Genomic DNA, 20,357 nt, shown 5'->3' on the forward strand with positions numbered 1-20,357 from the left:
AGGACCCCCCAGAGGACAGACCCTGATGTAAGACCCCCCGAGGGACAGACCCTGACCTGGGACCTCCCCGCAGGACAGACCCTGATGTAAGACCCCCCCCCACCTGACAGACCCTGACCTCGGACCCCCCGCAGGACAGACCCTGACCTAGGACACACAGCCGTCGTCCCCTCTTCCCTCCCAGCTCTAGAGGCCAGCGGGGCCCGTGGGCGCTGGAGCGTGCACGGGATTCAGCAGAGCTGTGTCTGCACACACTGCCCACCCCCTCTGGCTGCACCGGGTATAACCAGGAGCGTGCTCAGCCGCTTCAGCCGTGTCTGACTCTTTCCCACCCCGTGGACTGCAGCCCCACCAGGCTCCTCATGTCCACGGGACTGTCCAGCCAAGAATGCTGGAGAGGGTTGCCAGGCCAGGCCAGGGTCCTTATGAGACACACAAGAGGAGAGAAGCAGAGACAGAGGTGAAGCCACGTGAGAACAGACGCAGAGACGGGAGGGAGGTAGGAAAAGGACCATCGATCCCCAAAACGGGTCACTCGGAACGCAGGCCCGGGAAACGACACGCGACCGTTGTCTTATTTTCCAGCTTCGTCGCTTAGAAACAAATCCACAAAACAACGGGTCACGTCATTTCCACTGAAAGCACAAACGCGAGTGTGCCAAGCAAGCGGTCGAAGTAAAGCTTATACACATTCTAGCCCGATTCTCAGACCAAACGCCACGTCCTAAACCCATGTTCTCCTGGCTTCCTTGAAAAGTCACCAGGTCCTGTGTCCTTTTTGCACAACGGATCTCGTGGCTAGGAATGCCCACACTCCCTCCCTCAGACATCCGTGCATCATTGGCAGTAATTTGCCGCCATGCAGACACAGTAGGGCTGACCATCAGTAGGAGGCTTGTGGGGAGAGGCTGAGATGGGACCTCCAAGCAGCGAGAATGTGGGAAAAAGAGCTTTGTCTCCAGATCTGGGGGATTCTCCTAGCTGCGCTGTCCAGAGACGAGAGCCTTCTGTAAGGGTGTGTTTGCACCATGCATGCAACATCTGAGTGTGTCAATACACATTCCTGCACATATATGTACAGACGCAAACACGTGTAACACACATACATACTCAGACGCACCCATATATACGTGGGTTTCCCTGATAGCTCAGTTAGTAAAGAATCCACCTCCCATGCGGGAGACCCGGGTTTGATCCCTGGGTCGGGAAGATCCGCTGGAGGAGGGATAGGCTGCCCACTCCAGGATTCTGGCCTGGAGAATCCCATGGACTCTACACACAAAGAGTCGGGCATGGCTGAGCAACTGTCACAGGCCGTGATGTAACTACATACACAAATGTAACATAGTTTTACTGTAAATACATAGTATTTAAACATTTGAGTTTTTTACATTTTAACATTTTTCATGATATCTATTTTTAAGGATATCCAAAAATAACGCACATTATATAAGTATTATTTTATATTCTTGACGTCCATTTATTCGCTTATTATTTTAAAGTAGATGCTTAATATATAAACTTTAAATGTAAATAGAACATGCTTTATGGGTTAGATACGTGCAGCTTCAGTTGCTCAGTCGTGTCTGACTCTCTGCGACCCCGTGGACTGTAGCCCGCCAGGCTCCTCCGTCCATGGGACTCTCCAGGCAAGAACACTGAAGGGGGTTGCCGTTTCCTCCTCCAGGGGGTCTTCCCGACCCAGGGATCGAACCTGAATCTCTTACGTTTCCTACCCTGGCAGCTGAGTTCTTTACCACAGCACCACCTGGGATTTGTGTATATATATGTACACAGGCTCCAGTCCTTTGGCCACCTGATGCAAAGAGCTGACTCATTGGAAAAGACCCTGATGCTGGGAAAGATTGAAGGCAGGAGGAGAGAAGGGGATGACAGAGGATGAGATGGTTGGACGGCATCACCGCCTCAATGGGCATGGGTTTGAGTGCACTCCGGAAGCTGGTGAGGGACAGAGAGGTCTGGCGTGCTGCAGTCCACGGGGTTGCAAAGAGTTGGACTCGACTGAGAGATTGAACTGAAACACAGGAAGCGAACCAGAGCCCACAGCCTCACCTGCGGGGGATTCTCATGGTTTCCGTGACCTTGGAGACGCCGAGCCTTGCATGTTCTAAACGGAAAAGCTGCAGGCAGGCCACTACCCCGCTTGGCAACTTCTTAATATATTTTTTCTTCTTTTAACTAATTTTTTATGGACACATAGCTTCTTTACAATGTTGCGTTCGTTTCTGCCACACGGCAAAGGGAATCAGCCGTATGTGGCTGTGTGCTGAGTCATTTGAGTCGTGTCTGACTCTGTGCGACCCCATGGACGGCAGCCCGCCAGGCTCCTCTGTCCATGGGGTTCTCCGGGCTGCGGATACATAGATATCCGTTCCTGGGCAATTTTCCTGTTTGTACTAACCTTGCTTTTTGTTCCTTTCAGATGATATCAGGTATGGACCAGAACAAGGCAAACAAATAATAATAATACTAGGGTCCAGTGAAGGACATCCTCAGAGGTCCACTGGCTAAGACTCTGAATGCTCAAACCAGGGGACCTGGGTTCCACGCCTGGTCAGGGAACTAGATCTCGCCTGCCACACCTAAGAGTTTGCAGGCCACGACGAAAGATCCCATATCCCACAACGAAGATGGAAGATCTCCAGTGCCGTGGCTAAGGCCGAGCACAGCTAAAGAAGTAAGTAAGTGAAGTCGCTCAGTCGTGTTCAACTCTTTGCGAGCCCATGGACTGCAGCCTACCAGGCTCCTCTGTCCATGGGATTTTCCAGGCAATGGTACTGGAGTGGATTGCCGTTTCCTTCTCCAGCGGATCTTCCAGACCCAGGGATCGAACCCAGGACTCCCGCATTGTAGGCAGACGCTTTACCATCTGAGCCACCAGCTAAAGAAATGAATCAGTAAAAATAAATTTAAAGGACCAAGGTTTCAAACATCCCTCTACATAAAGTCAAAAAAAAAAAAAATCAAACTCACCATCAAGTAACTTCAGTATGCATTCAAACATAAATAATTCACTTTTGTGCAACACACTTCCTAGAGTTCCCCCGCCAAAGGGCTCTAGACACAACCCTCCATGAAAGACTTCACTTCTGATAATGACGCAACTTTGAGAACCGCAACTTTGTGGTGCGGGGGAGTGGAAGAGTGTGGTAAAAAAAGAGACGATATGAGGGAGCCCGAGACGTGGTGATGTCTCGAAAAGGAAGGCAGCCTCCAGAGGTCGGCCGGGACTCCAGCCTCCTCAGATACAGAGGCGCGTCTGCGTCGCCGTGACGGGCTTTGCAAGCCCTCGGTGCATCGGGACGCCGGTACCTCTGCCCCGAGTGGACCTGGGGCCCGGCGCCCAGCGTCCCCGCCACCTACCTGTCCTGCAGGCCCGATACAGTCTCTGCAGCAGATGGCAGCACTTGGTATCGGTCCAGTCATGCAGGACCCTGGCCAGGATATACAGGTCTGCCTCCGGGAGGGCGTCTTTGAAGAAATCCCCTGCAACACAGGCGCGGGGGCCTCTCGTCAGCCTGCCTGTCCATTCCACATGAGGACACCTACGCCCAGCGAGGCCGGGTCACTTGTACACACAGACCTGTCCCCAGATCCTCCCAGCTGCTGACCTCCCGAAACAGACATCTCCGCATGGTGCTGAGATGGCTCTGAACGACCGAATACTCCCTTTAGGCCCCCTTTCCGCATCAGCTCTGGACGACGGTTTTATTTTCACTCAATTTCAGAAGCTCTCTTGTCAACAGCACCTTTAAAGCAGCGGTCTCCAACCTTCCTGAGCTTCCCAGGGGGCTCAGATGAATCCGCCTGCCAACGCAGGAGACCAGGGTTGGATCCCTGGGTTGGGAAGATGCTCCCTGGAGAAGGGAATGGCGACCCACTCCAGCACTCTTGACTGGGGCATCCCCATGGACAGAGGAGCCTGGCGGGCTCCAGTCTGGGCATTGCGAAGAGTTGAACACGACTGAGCAGCGAACGCTTTCATTTCACATCCATCTCGTTTTCCCAGCTTCCAAAGCCTGCTTCTTTTTCTACTCTTTTATCTTTAAACCAACGGGACCTGTGGTGTCTTTCCTGGTTTCTTTTTTCTTTCTTCTCTTCTCTCTTTCTCAGCCTTCCTTCCCCCACCCCTTTTCTTTCTTTCTTGCACTGGGTCTTGCAGCATGCAGGAACTTCGCTCCTGGACCAGGAGAGGAACCAGGGCCCACCGTACTGGAAGCTCACTATCTTGGCCTCTTGGGCCACCGAGGAAGTACCCCAAAGTCTCCTTCTTTCCCCATTTCTCAGGTGAGGCACAGAATTAACACCGTCAGCGCGTGTATCTCCAAGAAGACGCCCTAGAGGTGTTTAACATCTCCAAGAAGATGCCCAGAGGGCATCTTAACCACAGTTAAGATCACGCTGAGGTCCTCCTTCTGAGCCCCAAATCAGAGGGGGGGCTCCCCAAACTCAGGCATTCAGATTCAGTATATTTTAATTCAACGGTTTTAAAAAAAATTCAACATAAAGATCCCCATTCCCCACGCCCCCCAAAAATGAAAACTTCCTGATGATCTAAATTTAAGAATTTTAAATAAAGGCAGCACCCAGACCTTCAAGGACACAGTCTGCAACACCTTGAAATCCGCCTGTCGGACGCAGAATCATTGGAAAGGAGCTGACCCTTCACCAGGGTCGGTCAGAGTGCCCCCCACCCCGCATACGGCCCTGGATAGAAAGTTGGTGGCCTGTCCCTTGAGACGCCCTGAACTTGGAGGTGAACTATTTTAAAAAATAAAATAAGGAATTAATTCCCCTGTTGTCCAGCGGTTAGGACTCTGTGCTTTCATTACCAAGAAAGCAGGTTCAACTCCCAGGCAGGGAACTAAGATCCCACAAGCTGCAACCCATGGCCAAAATCATAACAATAATCGTAATAATAATAGGGAGTTCTTGGCAGAGCTCAGAGGGGACAGAAATGAGACCCCCACCTGCTGTCTTCCTCCTGAGACAGCAGAGAAAAAGAGGCATGAACAGCCAGTTGCGTCCACACACGGAGGTACAGGGTGTCTGCAGCTCAGACCTTGGTACCGAAGTGACAGCCCGCAGCTGGGAACCGCATCCCACGTTTCCAAGGCAAGCACAAGTCCCTCGCAGCGGTCGGCAAAGCTGCTGTGGTTTCTGAGCCTTGGGACGTCTGAGGAGCTTCTGTCTTTCCAGTCGATAACTGTCCCCTCACCTTGCCTTCAACCCACGTCACTCATTGCCACTCGTACACGAGCTGGTTGTAAATACCTACGTGAGTTTCCCGGGGTGGCAGTAAGAAATGCCCAGAGACCAGGACATCCGTCCTCCCCCAGCCCTGGAAACCAGACGTCCGAAGTCAAGGGGTCCCAGCGCTGAACTTCCTGCAGAGGCGCCAGGGGAGGGTTCTCGCCGCCTCTTCCAGCTTCCGGGGGCTCCAGGTGTCCGTCCCTGGGCTGGCGGCTGCCTCCTTCCCGTCTCTGCCTCCGTCTCCACGTGGCTTGTCCTCTGCGTCTGTGTCTCTCCCGTTCTATGTCTTATAAGGACCCTGTCCCCGGGTTTGGGGCCACCCCCATCCAGGAGGACCTCATCTCAGACCCTTCGCTCCATCACCTCTGCAAACACCTTATTTCCTAAAGTCCTGTTTACAAACTCTGGGTGAGGAGACACATTGAACTCAGCACAACACTCAGGAAAGAATCAACTCCAGGAAAACAAGCCCCTCCCACCTTTCCCCAACCATCCTGCATCAGAGTTCTGTTCAAATGCCCGTGTGCTCACGTCCGACTCTTTCATGACCCCAGGGACTGTAGCCCCACCAGGCTCCTCTGTCCACGGGGATTCTTCAGGCAAGAACGCTGGAGTAGGTTGCCATTTCTTTCTCCAGGGGATCTTCCCGACCCGGGGATCGAACCCGCGTCTCTTGCATCTTCTGCCCTGGCAGGCGGATTCTTTACCACTGAGCCACCTGGAAGCTCCATTTTAAGGAGGTGTATTTGGACGGTCCAGAAAGCCACGCTGAACGCCCAGTGTCTCCATCTCCCCAGCCCGCCAGGGCCCATCTGTTTCCCCGTGGACACAGACAGCGTTCCAGACACCCACCTTCATGGAAGCTGATTCGCTCGTCCTCCCAGGCTGAGAAATGCCTCTTTGCCATCTGCACCACTCCTGGGATGTCAAACACGATGACCCGACATCCCGGGTACAGGGACACGCACGCCTTGGCCAGAGCCCCAGAACCGCCTGCAAGAGGGTATGGGCTGTGACGGCCCCCAGACCTGGGCGGTACCCACAGTCTGGTCGCCATGGTGACAGGCTCACTTACAAAGCCCTGCATCTAAGGCATATTCCGAGCTGGACCAACCCACACACCCACCTTCCACGTAGACTCTGACCTGATGGCTTCCCCTCGTCCGCCCAAGGACAGACGGCGGCCAGGCAGAGGAAGCCCCTGGGCAGATCCTACGGGAAGATTTGCCCATGTCTGCCTGTGGGAGACATTTCTGGGGGACACCCAGGTGAGGAAATGGAGCCCTCCCTCCAGATGCCAGCAGCGTGAACATCCCACGGTCAGGGAGTCTGCTTTTATAAAATAACCTCAACATAAAGGTCCATCGACAGAGCTATGGATAGAGAAGATGTGTATATATATACAGTGGAATATTACGCAGCCATGAAAAAGAACAAAACGATACCATCTGCCGCAGCACGGATGGACCCAGAGATGATCGTACTCAGTGAAGTTCATCAGACAGAGAGAGACAAATACCACGTGATGTCAGCCATACGTGGAACGTAAAATGCATGCAAAGGAACTCAGGCGCAAAACAGAAATCGACTCTCAGACATGGGAAAGAAACACACAGCTACCAACGGGCAAAGAGGGGAGGGATAAGTGCGGAGACTGGGACGGATGCGGGCACGCTACTATAAATCACGCTGACGCTTGACGAGCTTCTAGCGCACAGCACAGGGAATCCCACTCAACAGAGTGAGCCTGTGTGCTAAGTAACATCGGTTGTGTCCAACTCTGTGTGACCCCGTGGGCTGTAGCGCCCCCAGGCTCCTCTGTCCACGGGAGTCTCCAGGCAAGAATCCTGCAGTCGGTGGCCATGCTCTCCTGCAAGGGATCTTCCCGACGCAGGGATGGAACCCAGGAGCCCTGCATGGCAGGCGGATTCCTCACCATCTGAGCCGCCAGGGAAGCCGTAGGGTCTACAAACAGAGTTCCAAACACCGCTCCGAGGTCCGGGGCGGACACTCACCCCCGAGGTCGCAGATGAGCGGGAAGGGGGACAGGTCGAAGGCGGCCAGCACGCTCGCGCCCTCCAGCCTCCACACGTCCTGTAGGCCCTGCATGAACTGGAGCCGTTCGTCCTCAGACCTGGAACACGACGAGACGAGCCCGTGAGCACCGCGCGGAGTCCGCCGGGTATCAGCCTGAGCAACGACCCGGGGGGCCCCTGAGCTGAGCAGAGACCCGGGTCCTCCACCCACCGGGGTGGAGCGCCAGGCCACCGGGTCAGCTGTGCAATGCGGGAGGCTGGAGGCCGCGGGGGGTGTCCACACAGGCTGGGGGAGGGGGCCGTGCATGACGGGGATTCAGGGAGGTCCAGACAAGTGTAGGGGGAGCTGGGTCCCGGGAGGAGCAGGGAGGAGGGTCTCGGGAGGGGACAGAGGTGAGAAGGAGCCAAGGACGCTGCAGGGTGGGTGGCGGGAGGGGGCAGTGAGGGTCTCCTGGGGGCCGCCTCTCTCCTCTCACCCTCCACAGAGGCTGCTCTGTGGTTTTGGAGTCAGTGGGGACGTACGGAGGCAGGGAAGAATATACGGGGTGCAGAGCAGACCCCAGGTCTCAGGACCCTCAGCAGTGACCACCCTGCCCCCTTAATCCTTGGTGCTTTTCCTGCCCCACCCTGGGAGCAGCCCCCACACACTGCAGACAGTCACGAAGCCATCAGCATCGTCTGATACGTCGTCACAAATTCACCGGCATGGTCTGACCCCTGTGGCGTCAAACGTCATCTGACGAGTCACCCACAGCTGACGCTGGTGCTGCCTGCAAAGTCCCAGGCTTGTCTCTTTCCACAGCCTCCCCCACCCCCCAGATAAAGAGGATTTCCCGGCTCATTCTGGACAGATCAAACGAGTGCCTAACTTTTCTACTGGAGTATTACTCAGCCAAGAAAAAGGACAGATTAATGCCATTGATGGCAGCGTGGATAGACCGAGTGGCTATTATACTAAGGAAAGGAACTCAGAGAGAGAAAGACAGGCACTATACCACCGACAGGCACGGACTAGAAATTCATGCAAATCAACCATTTTATCAATACAAACACACTCACAAACTTAAAGCGTTAGTCGCTCAGTCCTGCCTGCCTCTTTGCAACGCCACAGACTGTAGCCCGCCAGGCTCCTCTGTCCATGAGTTTCTCCAGGCAAGAACACTGGAGTGGGTTGCCATGCCCTCCTCCAAGGGATCTTTGAACACAGATCACCACCGCATGCCGATTCTTTACAGTCAGCCACCAGGAAAGACCTAAGCTTTGAAAACCAACTGATGTCATCAAAAATTAAACAAAAAAAAAAGAGGGAGAAAGGAAAAATTGAGTTGGCAAATAACAAATACAGTTGGGGCAAGCATCCTCAAGCCCTTCAGTCGTGTCCAAGTCTTTGTGACCCGATGGACCATTGCCCACCAGGCTGCTCTATCCGTGGGATTTTCCCAGGTATGAATGTATATGTCACAGATGATGAAAATGGACCTATTGAGTAGCGTGGGGCAGTCTAGTGAACAGACAGTAATCAGCTTATATGGGCAAAAGAACCGAAAAAAGAATATACACGTGTCTGTGACTCACTGAACCAACATCCTGTACATCTGAAACAAACCTATCACTGGTGCTCAACTCTGCGGCTGCTGAGTCGCTTCAGTCGTGTCCGACTCTGTGCGACCCCACAGACGGCAGCCCACCAGGCTCCCCCGTCCCTGGGATTCTCCAGGCAAGACCACTGGAGTGGGGTGCCGTTTCCTTCTCCAATGCATGAAAGTGAAAAGGGAAAGTGACGTCGCTCAGTCGTGTCCGACTCTCAGCGACCCCATGGACTGCAGCCTAGCAGGCTCCTCCGTCCACGGGAGTTTCCAGGCAAGAGTACTGGAGTGGGGTGCCATCGCCTTCTCCGATCCTCAACTCTGCTCCAATGTAAAGAAACAACGACGGAACCAAGGGGAAAAAGACGAGCGAAAGCATTGCGTGGAGTATTGCTGCCACCTTGTGGCCGTTTGTGGTAACAGCGACTATAAAAGCTGTGTTGACGGGCACTTAATATTCCCACGCTCTGCAGGGCTTCCAGTAAAGCACGACTGCGCTCCTAGAAGTCTCCCAGGGGTGGTCAGCGAACAAGAACTCAAACCTGGGCAGATGGCCACGAAGCCAATGTCAACAGGCACCTTTAACTTGTACTCGTTAAAAGCAGATGACATGAAATGATCTCAACACAGTCAAACACTAGGGAAGGGAAGAACCGACTGGTTCCAAATAGGAAAAGGAGTCGGCCAAGGCTGTATATTGTCACCCTGCTTATTTAACTTCTATGCAGAGTCCGTCATGAGAAACGCTGGGCTGGAGGAAACACAAGCTGGAATCAAGATTGCCGGGAGAAATATCAATCACCTCAGATATGCAGATGACACCACCCTTATGGCAGAAAGTGAAGAGGAATTAAAAAGCCTCTTGATGAAAGTGAAAGAGGAGAGCGAAAACATTGGCTTAAACCTCAACGTTCAGAAAACGAAGATCATGGCATCCGGTCCCATCACTTCATGGGAAATAGATGGGGAAACAGTGGAAACAGTGTCAGACTTTATTTTGGGGGGCTCCAAAATGACTGCAGATGGTGACTGCAACCATGAAATTAAAAGACGCTTACTCCTTGGAAGAAAAGTTATGACCAACCTAGATAGCATATTCAAAAGCAGAGACATTACTTTGCCGACTAAGGTCCGTCTAGTCAAGGCTATGGTTTTTCCTGTGGTCATGTATGGATGTGAGAGTTGGACTGTGAAGAAGGCTGAGCGCCAAAGAATTGATGCTTTTGAACTGTGGTGTTGGAGAAGACTCTTGAGAGTCCCTTGGACTGCAAGGAGATCCAACCAGTCCATTCTGAAGGAGATCAGCCCTGAATATTCATTGGAAGGACTGATGCTGAAGCCGAAACTCCAGTCCTTTGGCCACCTCATGCGAGGAGTTGACTCACTGGAAAAGACTCTGATGCTGGGAGGGATTGGGGGCAGGAGGAGAAGGGGATGACCGAGGATGAGATGGCTGGATGGCATCACCGAATCGATGGATACAAGTTTGAGCAAGCTCCAGGAGATGGTGATGGCCAGGGAGGCCTGGCGTGCTGCGATTCACGGGGTCGCAAAGAGTCGGACACGACCGAGCAACCGAATGGAACTCATGGCCCAGCAATCTTACCTCGAGGCATATACCTGGAGAAAACCATAATTTGAAAAGATACAAGCACCTCGATGAGCACACCAACACTACTCACAATATTCAAGATATGGAAGCAACCAAGCTGTCCATGGACAGAGGCGCAGACGAGGAAGGCGTGGGATACGACTCGGACGGAGAAGCCGTGCCATACACCACCGTGGAATATGGGTCAGCCGCAAAAGGGGAAAGAAGCCAGGTGTACTTAGCGTACCAGAACCACTTTGCTGGGATGAAGAACGCGCAGCTTCAGGGATTACTAGCGAGAGGCAAGCCAGACTTCAATGCAGAGTCACTCGGCACCAGTCAGAATGGCCGCTGTAAACAACTCCACAAACACTCAGTGCTGAAGAGTCTGTGGAGGAAACAGAATTCTCTTCCTGTGCCCCCCCGCCACCCCCCGGGAATGCAGATGGTTTCAACCACCACGGACACCAGTGTGGATGCTCCGCAAACAATTAAAAAAGAGAGAGAGAGAGAAGGCAATCAGAACGCCCCGTCACACCACACACAACCAGAATCTGCAAAGAGTCTACAACCTAGATGGAAGGGCGGGCTCTATGAAATTCTCAGCGGAGATACACGCGGGACACATTTTGATACCCACCCCTTAGAATAATGGGGCTTCCCTGGTAACTCAGCTGCTAAAGAATCTGCCTGCAATGCAGGAGACCCCTGGTTTGATTCCTGGATTGGGAAGATCCGCTGGAGAAGGGATAGGCTACCCACTCCAGGACTCTTGGGCTTCCCTGATAGCTCAGCTGGGAAAGAATCCGCCTGCAATGCGGGAAACCTGGGTTCCATCCCTGGGTCGGGAAGGTCCCCTGGAGAAGGGGAAGGCCACCCGCTCCAGTATTCTTGCCTGGAGAATTCCACGGGCTGTATAGTCCACGGGGTCACAGAGAGTCAGACACGGCTGAGCGACTTTCACTTACAAGAATGAAAACTAAACCCCAAATGAAAACAGGGCCTAATTAACCTTGAAACTGTTTCCACAGCCAGGACATCCCCAAGGAAAGAGAAATCCCTAAAATTGTGTTGGGGGTGGAGGAGGATCATTTTCAAATGAAGATACCTGCCAGAAATTCATCTCCAAAATCACAACCAACCCATGGGAAAAAAAAGGGGGGGCCAAAGATGGAAACGCATATTTCTTCCAAGAAACTACAGAGGTTGCATTAGATTCATGAGAAGTGCTGGGCACCAGGAATTATGAGAGAGAGGCAGATCAAACTCCAGCGAGGTATCGCCTCACACAGCTGAGGATGATCACGGTCAAACCCTCGACACACATCCGATGCCGCGGAGGCGGTGGAAGAGCAGGGGACCCTCCTCCGGGGGTGCTGGGAATCCAGACAGGTGACGGGCGTCACGGGCGTCATGCGGGACAGTGTACGGGGCACCTGAAACAATGAAAGCCAGAACGAAATGGGAATATTCCCCAAGACCGTACACAAAGGTGCCCTTCAGGAAAGAGCGAGCTCTAAATCAGAGGACCAAGACTGTGAGCTTCGGGAAGAAAATACAGTCAGGACAGCCCTGCCATCCACGCAGAGTGATGAAATATACGCCCAAAGTAAGAAAACAGGACCTAGTTAACTGCAAAACAATTTGCACAGCACGGGGAATCCCACGTGAAAAGATAACGCTCAGAATGGCGAACAGTCTTTGCAAACCAAGATACCCACGGAGAACTCATGTCCGAAACACAGAAACAGCTTGTGTGGCTCTGTGTTACATACACACACACACACACACACACACACACACACACAAGAAATAAAGGGGACACAGATTGAAACGGGTATGTCTTCCGAGAAGGCAGAGAGATGCATTAGGGACATGAAAACGTGCTAACCGTCACTGCTTATTAGAGAGAGGCCACTTAAAAGTCCGGTGAGGTATCTTATCACCGGACACCTTGCCCATCTTGTGAGAACGGGCATCTCACAAAATCTCCAAAAATAAACGCTGAAGAGGGTGTGGAAGGGAGAGAGCCTTCCTGCGTTGTTGCTGGGAATGGGAAACGGTCCATGTACGAGGGAGAAGAGTATGGGGGTCCTTCAGAAAACTAAACAGTGAAGCATCTTAGCACTCGCTCACCCCGACCCCGGGCACAGAGCCAGAGAAACCCCAGGGTTTCCAAAACATAGGTACCCTGGGGAGATCACAGCCACGCCAGGAAAATAACCAGGACACAGAAACAGCCTGAGTGTTTGGGGACAGGTGAACGGGTACAGAAGGGTGGCCACACAGAGATGACGGACCATTAACTCAGCCATGGAGGAGCAGGAGAGAATGCCACGTCCGGTCTGAGAGAAGGAAGCAGAGATGATCAGACCTAGAGAAGCAAGGCAGACAGGGCGAAGTATCATAGGAGACCACTTGTGGCTGGAATCTAACAATAGATACAAACCAACTGCTTTACCCGACAGAAACAGATGCTGGAACAGAGTAAAGAAACTTACAGGCCAAGATTTTCCCAAAATGCATCTTATGGGTGAGGGGCCGGGTGCCATTCTCAGTTTTGAGACATTCTTTTCTTTCATTAACAGACTGCTGGTGACTATATAACATCCCGCTGAAGACTAGCAGGGGGGTACTCTTTCTGCCCGCTTCTGATGCCTATGTCAGAAGCTTTCTCTATCTCCTTTATACTTTAATAAAACTTTACTACACACACACACACAAAGAACCTTATGCTTATAAAAACAAAAAAACTTAGTGATGAGGGCTCCATTAAGAGTTTACTAATAACACACACATTTGTTCATGCTGAGTGGCTCAGGCGTGTCCGACTCTTTGCAACCCCGTGGACTGTAGCCCACCAGGCTCCTGTGTCCGTGGGATTCTCCAGGCAAGAATACTGGAGTGGGTTGCCATGCCCTCCTCCAGGGGAATCTTCCCGACCCAGGGATCAAACCCTCATCTCCTGCATTGCAGGCAGATTCTTGATCCACCGAGCCACCAGATTAATATAACCAAACAGGTGATCAAAAATGACCTATTGATCAGCAGAACCGCGTCTACTGAACACACTCTAACCACCTCTGTGGCGGACAAATAAAGAAGAGATAAACATCTATGTATAATGAGATCCAAGTTCCTGTACGCTTCAAACAAACGCTAACATTGCGCAAACGAAGCATTCTCCAATGTAAACTAACATTTCTACTACAAACAAAAGGGGAAAAAACAGTTTATGGAGAAATGCTGCCACCTCGTGGCTGGGCATTGTAATGACAAATATAAAAGCTGTGTGTTTCAGTTCAGTTCACTTCAGTCGCTCAGTCGTGTCCGACTCTCTGTGACCCCATGAATCGCAGCACGCCAGGCTTCCCTGTCCATCACCAACTCCTGGAGTTCACTCAGACTCACGTCCATCGAGTCAGTGATGCCATCCAGCCATCTCATCCTCTGTCGTCCCCTTCTCCTCCTGCCCCCAATCCCTCCCAGCATCAGACTCTCTTCCAATGAGTCAGCTCTTCGCATGAGGTGGCCAAAGTACTGGAGTCTCAGCTTTAGCATCATTCCTTCCAAATAACACCCAGGGCTGATCTCCTTCAGAATGGACTGGTTAGACCTTGCAGTCCAAGGGACTCTCAAGAGTCTTCTCCAACACCACAGTTCAAAAGCATCAATTCTTTGGCGCTCAGCTTTCTTCACAGTCCAACTCTCACATCCATACATGACCACAGGAAAAACCATAGCCTTGACTAGACAACCTTTGTTGGCAAAGTAATGTCTCTGCTTTTCAATATGTTTACTGTCATTAAATTGAAGGCAGGAAAGGAATTGATGCTTTTGAACTGTGGTGTTAGAGAAGACGCTTGAGAGTCCCTTGGATCCAACCAGTCCAATCCTAAAGGAAATCAGTCCTGAATGTTCATTGGAAGGACTGATGCTGAAGCTGAAACTCCAATCCTTTGGCCACCTGCTGCGAAGAACTGACTCATTTGAAAAGACCCTGATGCTGGGAAAGATTGAAGGCAGGAGGAGAAGGGGACGCCAGAGGATGAGATGGTTGGATGGCATCACCGACTCGATGGACATGAGTTTGAGCAAACTCTGGGAGATGGTGATGGACAGGGAGGCCTGGCGTGCTGCAGTCCCTGGGGTCGCAAAGAGTTGGACACAACTGAGTGACTGAGCTGAACTATATATATATTAGTAGAATGAATAATCAACAAAAAGAAGGAAACAGGACCTCATCTACCTAAAGAGCATGTGCACAGCAAAGAAAGTCCTGAACGAAAGAAACAGACAGTGTTCAGACTGCAAAAAAAAAAAAAATTGCAAATGAAGACACTCACAAGAAATTCACCTCCAAAACTTATAAAGAGCTCATGCATCTCAATATGACAAACACAGACAACCCAAGAAAAAAAAAAAAAAAAAATATATATATATATATATATATATATGCCAAAGATCAAAACGGATATCTCGTCCAAGAAGGCTTACGGGTTGGCATCAGGCCCATAAAAAGATGCTCAGCATTAGTAATTATTAGAGAGAAGCAAATCAAAAGTGCCATGACGCATCCCTTTGAACAGGTCAGAATGGCCACCTTCGGTAAGATCTACAAAGATTAAGTGGTGCAAAGGGCGGACGAAAAGCAGAATCCTCCTGCACTCTTTGGTGGGAAGCTAAACTGGTGCACGGCACGGAGGTTCCTTACAAAACTTAAGTATCCGGAAACCGTACAATCCAGTCATCCCACTTCTGGGCTCAGATCCAGAGAAAAAGTCCTATTTCAAAATAACACACGCCTTCCTGTTTTCGGGGCAGCACGATACACAATGGCCAAGACCCCGAATCCGCCGAAACGTCCACTGACAGGAAAAGGCAGGCAGGGTGGCAGACCTCTGCACAGGAACACGGCTCACCCACAGAGCGGACGGAAGAAGGCCGCTGCCAGCAGCCCGCACAGACTGAGCGACTGCCGTACCAAGTGACGGAAGTCAGACAAAGAGAGATACCATGGAACCATGACGGGGGCACTAGGCGTTCACGCAGACGAACTGCCGGACACAACGGAGCCAGACTCTGAAACGGAGTAAAGAAACTTATGGGTGAAAGTTGCTCAGTCGTGTCCGACTCTTTGTGACCCCAAGGACTATACAGCCCATGGGATTCTCCAGGCAGGACACTGGCGTGGGTGGCCTTTCCCTTCTCCAGCGGATCTTCCCAACCCAGGGATGGAACCCAGGTCTCCCAACATTGCAGGCGGATTCTTCACCAGCTGAGCCACAAGGGAAGCCCAGGAATCCTGGAATGGGTAGCCTCTCCCTTCTTCAGGGGATCTTCCTGACCCAGGAATCGAACCGGGGTCTGCTGCATGGCAGGCGGATTCTTTACCAACTGAACTACCAGTAAGGCTCAAAGGAACTTATGACTATCAAAAAAAAAAAAAAAATTATGGGAAAGAGACAAATGAAAGGTTAGGAATGAACATATACATGCTCATATATATGGAATTGATGATCAAAAAGTCTGTGCTGAATTGCACAGGGAAGTCAACTGAACATATAATTACCTCTGTGAGAAGAACCCAAAAAAGAAATAAACCTCTATGTAGAACTGAATCAAACTCCCGAATACCTGAAAAAAAGAACCACGTGGAAACTCAGCTCTGCTGCTGCTAAGTCGCTTCAGTCGTGTCCGACTCTGTGCGACCCCATAGACGGCAGCCCACCAGGCTCCCCCCGTCCCTGGGATGCTGCAGGCAAGAACACTGGAGTGGGTTGCCATTTCCTTCTCCAATGCATGAAAGGGAAAAGTGAAAGGGAAGTCGCTCAGTCGTGTCCGACCCTCAGCGACCCCATGGACTGCAGCCCACCAGGCTCCTCCGCCCATGGGAGTTTCCAGGCGAGAGTACTGGAGTGGGGTGCCATCGCCAGTACAAAGCAACGATGAAAATACAAAACAAAACAAACAAACAAACAAACAAACAAAAAGGCGGCCATGAAGAAATGCTGCCACCTTGTGTCCGAGTTTGGAACAACAACCTAAAGGCTTTGCTGAAGGGCCCTTGACCTTCACCCGGTCGACTCGGCTCTAAGGATGAAACTGCTGCCCTCCAAGAAGCCTTCTATGGGCGGTGAGCGGAAAGAGTTCAACACTGGGCAAGGTGCGCGAATCCAAGTTCAACAGGTACCTTTAGCTCACACCCTGTTAAGAAAATCACGTGAAAAGATGTCAGCCTCACTATTGAAAGTGTTAGTCACTCAGTCGTGTCCGACTCTCTGCAAGCCCATGGACTGCAGCCCATCAGGCTCCTCTGTCCATGGGATTCTCCAGGCGAGAAAACCGGCATGGGTCGCCACGCCCTCTTCCAGGGCACCTTCTCGACCCAGGAATCGAACCCAGGTCTCCTGCATTGCAGGCGGATTCTTTACCAGCTGAGCCACTTAGGGAAGCTGCTGAATATTAGGGAATAAGATCAAACCTACAACAGGTATATCATCTCTCACCAGCCAGAACTGCCATTATCAGAAACTCTAGAAACATTAAATGTTGGAGAGCTCGTGGAGAAACAAGGAGCCCTCTGCAGTTTTGGTGCGAATGTGTACTTGTGCAGGTATTATGGAAACGGTGTGGAATGTTCTTAAAACACTAGAGATAGAGCTATCTTACGATCCTGTGGTCCCGCCGCTGGGGCACACACCTGGAGAAAACCATAATTAGAAAAGACAGGTGCGCCCCAGGGTTCATCGAAACGCTATTCACAATAGCAAAGACATGGAAGCGACCTCAATGTCCATCAACACGGGAGTGGAGAAAGAAGATGGGGTACACATATAGGGATATTAATCAGTTGTTACAAAATGCAATCATGTGTATATTTGCGTAACTGAATCCCTTTGCTGTACAGTGGAAATTAATGGAACATTGTAAGTCAACACTACTGCTGTAACGTTTCAAGCAACCTAAATGCCCATCGACAGAATGAATAAAGAGTGTGTGGTCCATGTATTCAATGGAATGTTACTCAGCCACGAAAAGGAGCGCCTTTGAGTCAGTTCTAATGAGGTGGGGGAACCTGGAGCCTGTTACAGAGGGAAGCAAGTCAGAAAAACAAATATCGTATACTGAGACATACGCATGGAATCTAGAAAGTCGGTACTCATGAAGGCATTTGCAGGGCATCGGTGGAGACGCAGACATAACCGAACAGAGTTACGGGCCCGGGGAGGTAGGCAGGAGAAGGCGGGAGCTATGGAGGGAGGGACTCGGAGACGTCCGTCGCCATATGTGACGCAGAGAGCCGGTGGGAATCTGCCGGATGACTCAGGGAGCTCAAACCGGGGCTCTCGGCCAACCTAGGGCGGTGGGATGGGGGGACGGGGGTGGGAGGGAGTTTCAAGAGGGAGGGGACGCAGGTCAACCCATGGCTGATTGATGCGGATGCCTGGCAGAAACGCACACAATACTGCAAAGTGGTTATCCTTCAGTGAGAAATGCACAGATTTAATTCTAAAGCAGGACGCCAAGCAGGACGCTATTGGAGTGGGTGGGTGGTGTCACCTGTAGATGGCGGAGAAGAGCTCCTCGGACGGGATCCCGAAGGCTTTCGGATACTGGTTCCTCCCTTCCCTGAAACCAAGGAGGAGACCGTCACTCAGGCCCCGAGACGTCACTGCACTCCGTCCACGCAGCCTTGCGCTCACAGACCTTACCCTGGCACCACAGACGGCCTCCGCCGGAAACGAGGAACCCAAGGCTACTCAGGAATCGTTTTCCACTTTGCAGTTCAGTCCAGTCGCTCAGTCGTGTCCGACTCTCTGCGACCCCGTGGGCTGCAGCACGCCAGGCCTCCCTGTCCATCACCAGCTCCCGGAGCTCACTCAAACCCAAGTCCGTGGAGTCGGTGATGCCATCCAACCATCCCATCCTCTGTCGCCCCCTTCTCCCCCCGCCTTCAATCCTTCCCAGCATCAGGGTCTTTTCCAGTGGGTCAGTTTTTCACATCAGGTGGCCAAAGGATTGGGGCTTCAGCGTCAGCCCTTCCAGTGACTGTTCCCTTTATTTCTCTTTTTATTCCATCAGCTCCACCTCGCACCATTAGGCATTAGACCCGGGAGTCTGGAGACCCGTGCGATAAGAAACCTAACATGTTGGTTCCTGGGACGCCCGGAAGCCAGGCAGCAGGCGGCCCTGGGGACTCGGGGGCGCGGCTGACACACACCTCACTGCCTCGGCCAGGTGGCGCCAGCAGACGTAAGCGGTCCTGCCCGAGTACAGCAGCATGTCCCGCTGGGACCTGGGGCTGCCTCTCACCAGGTAGGTGCTGGCGAGCTCCGTGTTTGCATACACAGCTGAAAACAAACAGAACGGAGGGGAAAAAAATAAAGTTAGACACCCAGGCATCGCCAGGATGCAACAGTGATTCTGGCAACTTCCTGATTGGAGACGTGATTCTCGCCTGGGACCGTCGGAACCCCGACAGCTGGACCCTCGGTCCCGAAGAACCAGCTGACCTGTGGTGCGGGGGCTTCGAGTCCTGCCTGCTGCCTTCAGCTGTGGTAAATCCCACGGAAAGATCCGATTAGCAAATGGAAAGGGCCAGCGAGCCCGTGTCGTTCAATCCCTCAGTCGCCTCCGACCCTTTGCGACCCATCGACTACATGTAATACGTGTCCATGGCGCTCCAATCCTTGGGCCACCTGCTGCAAAGAACTGACTCCTTGGAAGAGACCCTGATGCTGGGAAAGACTGAGGGTGGGAGGAGAAGGGGGCAACAGGATGAGATGGTTGGACGGCATCCCCGACTCGATGGACGTGAGTTGGAGCAAACTCTGGGAGATGGTGAAGGACAGGGAAGCCTGGAGTGCTGCGGTCTAAGGGGTCGCAGAGAGTCGGACACGACGGAGCGAGTGGACTGAACTGTATCTGCTCACTGTTTCTGCCCAATCTGGACCTGCCGAATGCTTGCGGGGCTCCAAGGGGAGCAGGAGGTTCTGTAACCTGGTCTCTGAGCCGAGCATCCCCGCGTCTCTGGGCCGGCAGGTTAGCCCACATCCCGACGTGCCTACCCGAGGGTCTGCAGGTACAGCAGGTTCCTCTCGCCCCCAGGAGCTTCCCCGTGAACGTCCACCATCCTCCGCAGGTGTGTCCTGGCCAGACCGCAGCCCGCGCTGGGGGCTCGAGGTCAGCACCGCCAGTGGGGGGCAGGGGCGGGGCTGCAAAGCTTACTCACGGGGTGTGACTGCTGGGTTCCCAAGCCCGCGGCCATCTGAGTACCGTCAACCCCCAAACAATGTCCTCCTGTTCAAGCTAACTCACCCTCACTGGTTGCACCCCATAAAGCCAACGGGGACGCAAGTCCTTGCTTCAAGGAGAAAGCCCATCACCCACCCCTACCGCTGCCCGCCCACCCAGCCCTACTCTGTCAGGCAGCAATCCCTACACTTTGCAATTTCACAAATTCTCAAGATTCTAAAAAAAAAAAAAAAAACCAACCATCTGAGTGACTGAGATAGGGCTTAACAATTTTTAATTTTGCAAAGAAAGGGCATTAAAAGTAAACACTGGCAAGGACCATCTTCCGTAAGAGGAAAGCAGCTTCAATACCAAAACAAGGGTATGATCTTAACACAAAGCGCAACCCTTGAAAAGAAGCAGTTGAGCGTGATGGAAAAAGTACTCCCGTGTAACTTTTCGGTCACGTTTCTGTCTTGTTCCTTGGATATTTCATCAGGGTTTCAGTGCAAACACCAGCCTCTGGAAACTTCCTGATCCACAGTCTGCAAATGACAACCCGAGTTTGGTACCCAGTTTTGGCCATCTGTTTTTGACAATAAAGCTTTATTGGAACCTTGTTCCGTCACCTGT

General features: G+C 52.1%; 1 protein-coding gene across 2 annotated transcripts in view; it reads right to left on the reverse strand.

Moving 5' to 3' along the window:
- ASMT (acetylserotonin O-methyltransferase) overlaps positions 1-20,357 on the reverse strand; it is a 25,571-nt gene that overhangs the window by 1,781 nt on the left and 3,433 nt on the right. The window contains exons 3-7 of one of the 2 annotated variants that reach the window (XM_040266413.1): positions 18,712-18,841; positions 18,051-18,119; positions 7,290-7,408; positions 6,127-6,267; positions 3,385-3,507 (exon numbers count right to left, since the gene is read on the reverse strand). In XM_040266413.1, the coding sequence (XP_040122347.1) occupies positions 3,385-3,507; positions 6,127-6,267; positions 7,290-7,408; positions 18,051-18,119; positions 18,712-18,841 (582 nt within the window). The remainder of the gene's footprint in view (positions 1-3,384; positions 3,508-6,126; positions 6,268-7,289; positions 7,409-18,050; positions 18,120-18,711; positions 18,842-20,357) is intronic. The other variant, XM_040266414.1, reaches the window with a different exon arrangement.

The sequence above is a fragment of the Oryx dammah genome, unplaced genomic scaffold (genome assembly GCF_014754425.2).
Source record: "Oryx dammah isolate SB20612 unplaced genomic scaffold, SCBI_Odam_1.1 HiC_scaffold_23, whole genome shotgun sequence".
Classification (NCBI taxonomy): domain Eukaryota; kingdom Metazoa; phylum Chordata; class Mammalia; order Artiodactyla; family Bovidae; genus Oryx; species Oryx dammah.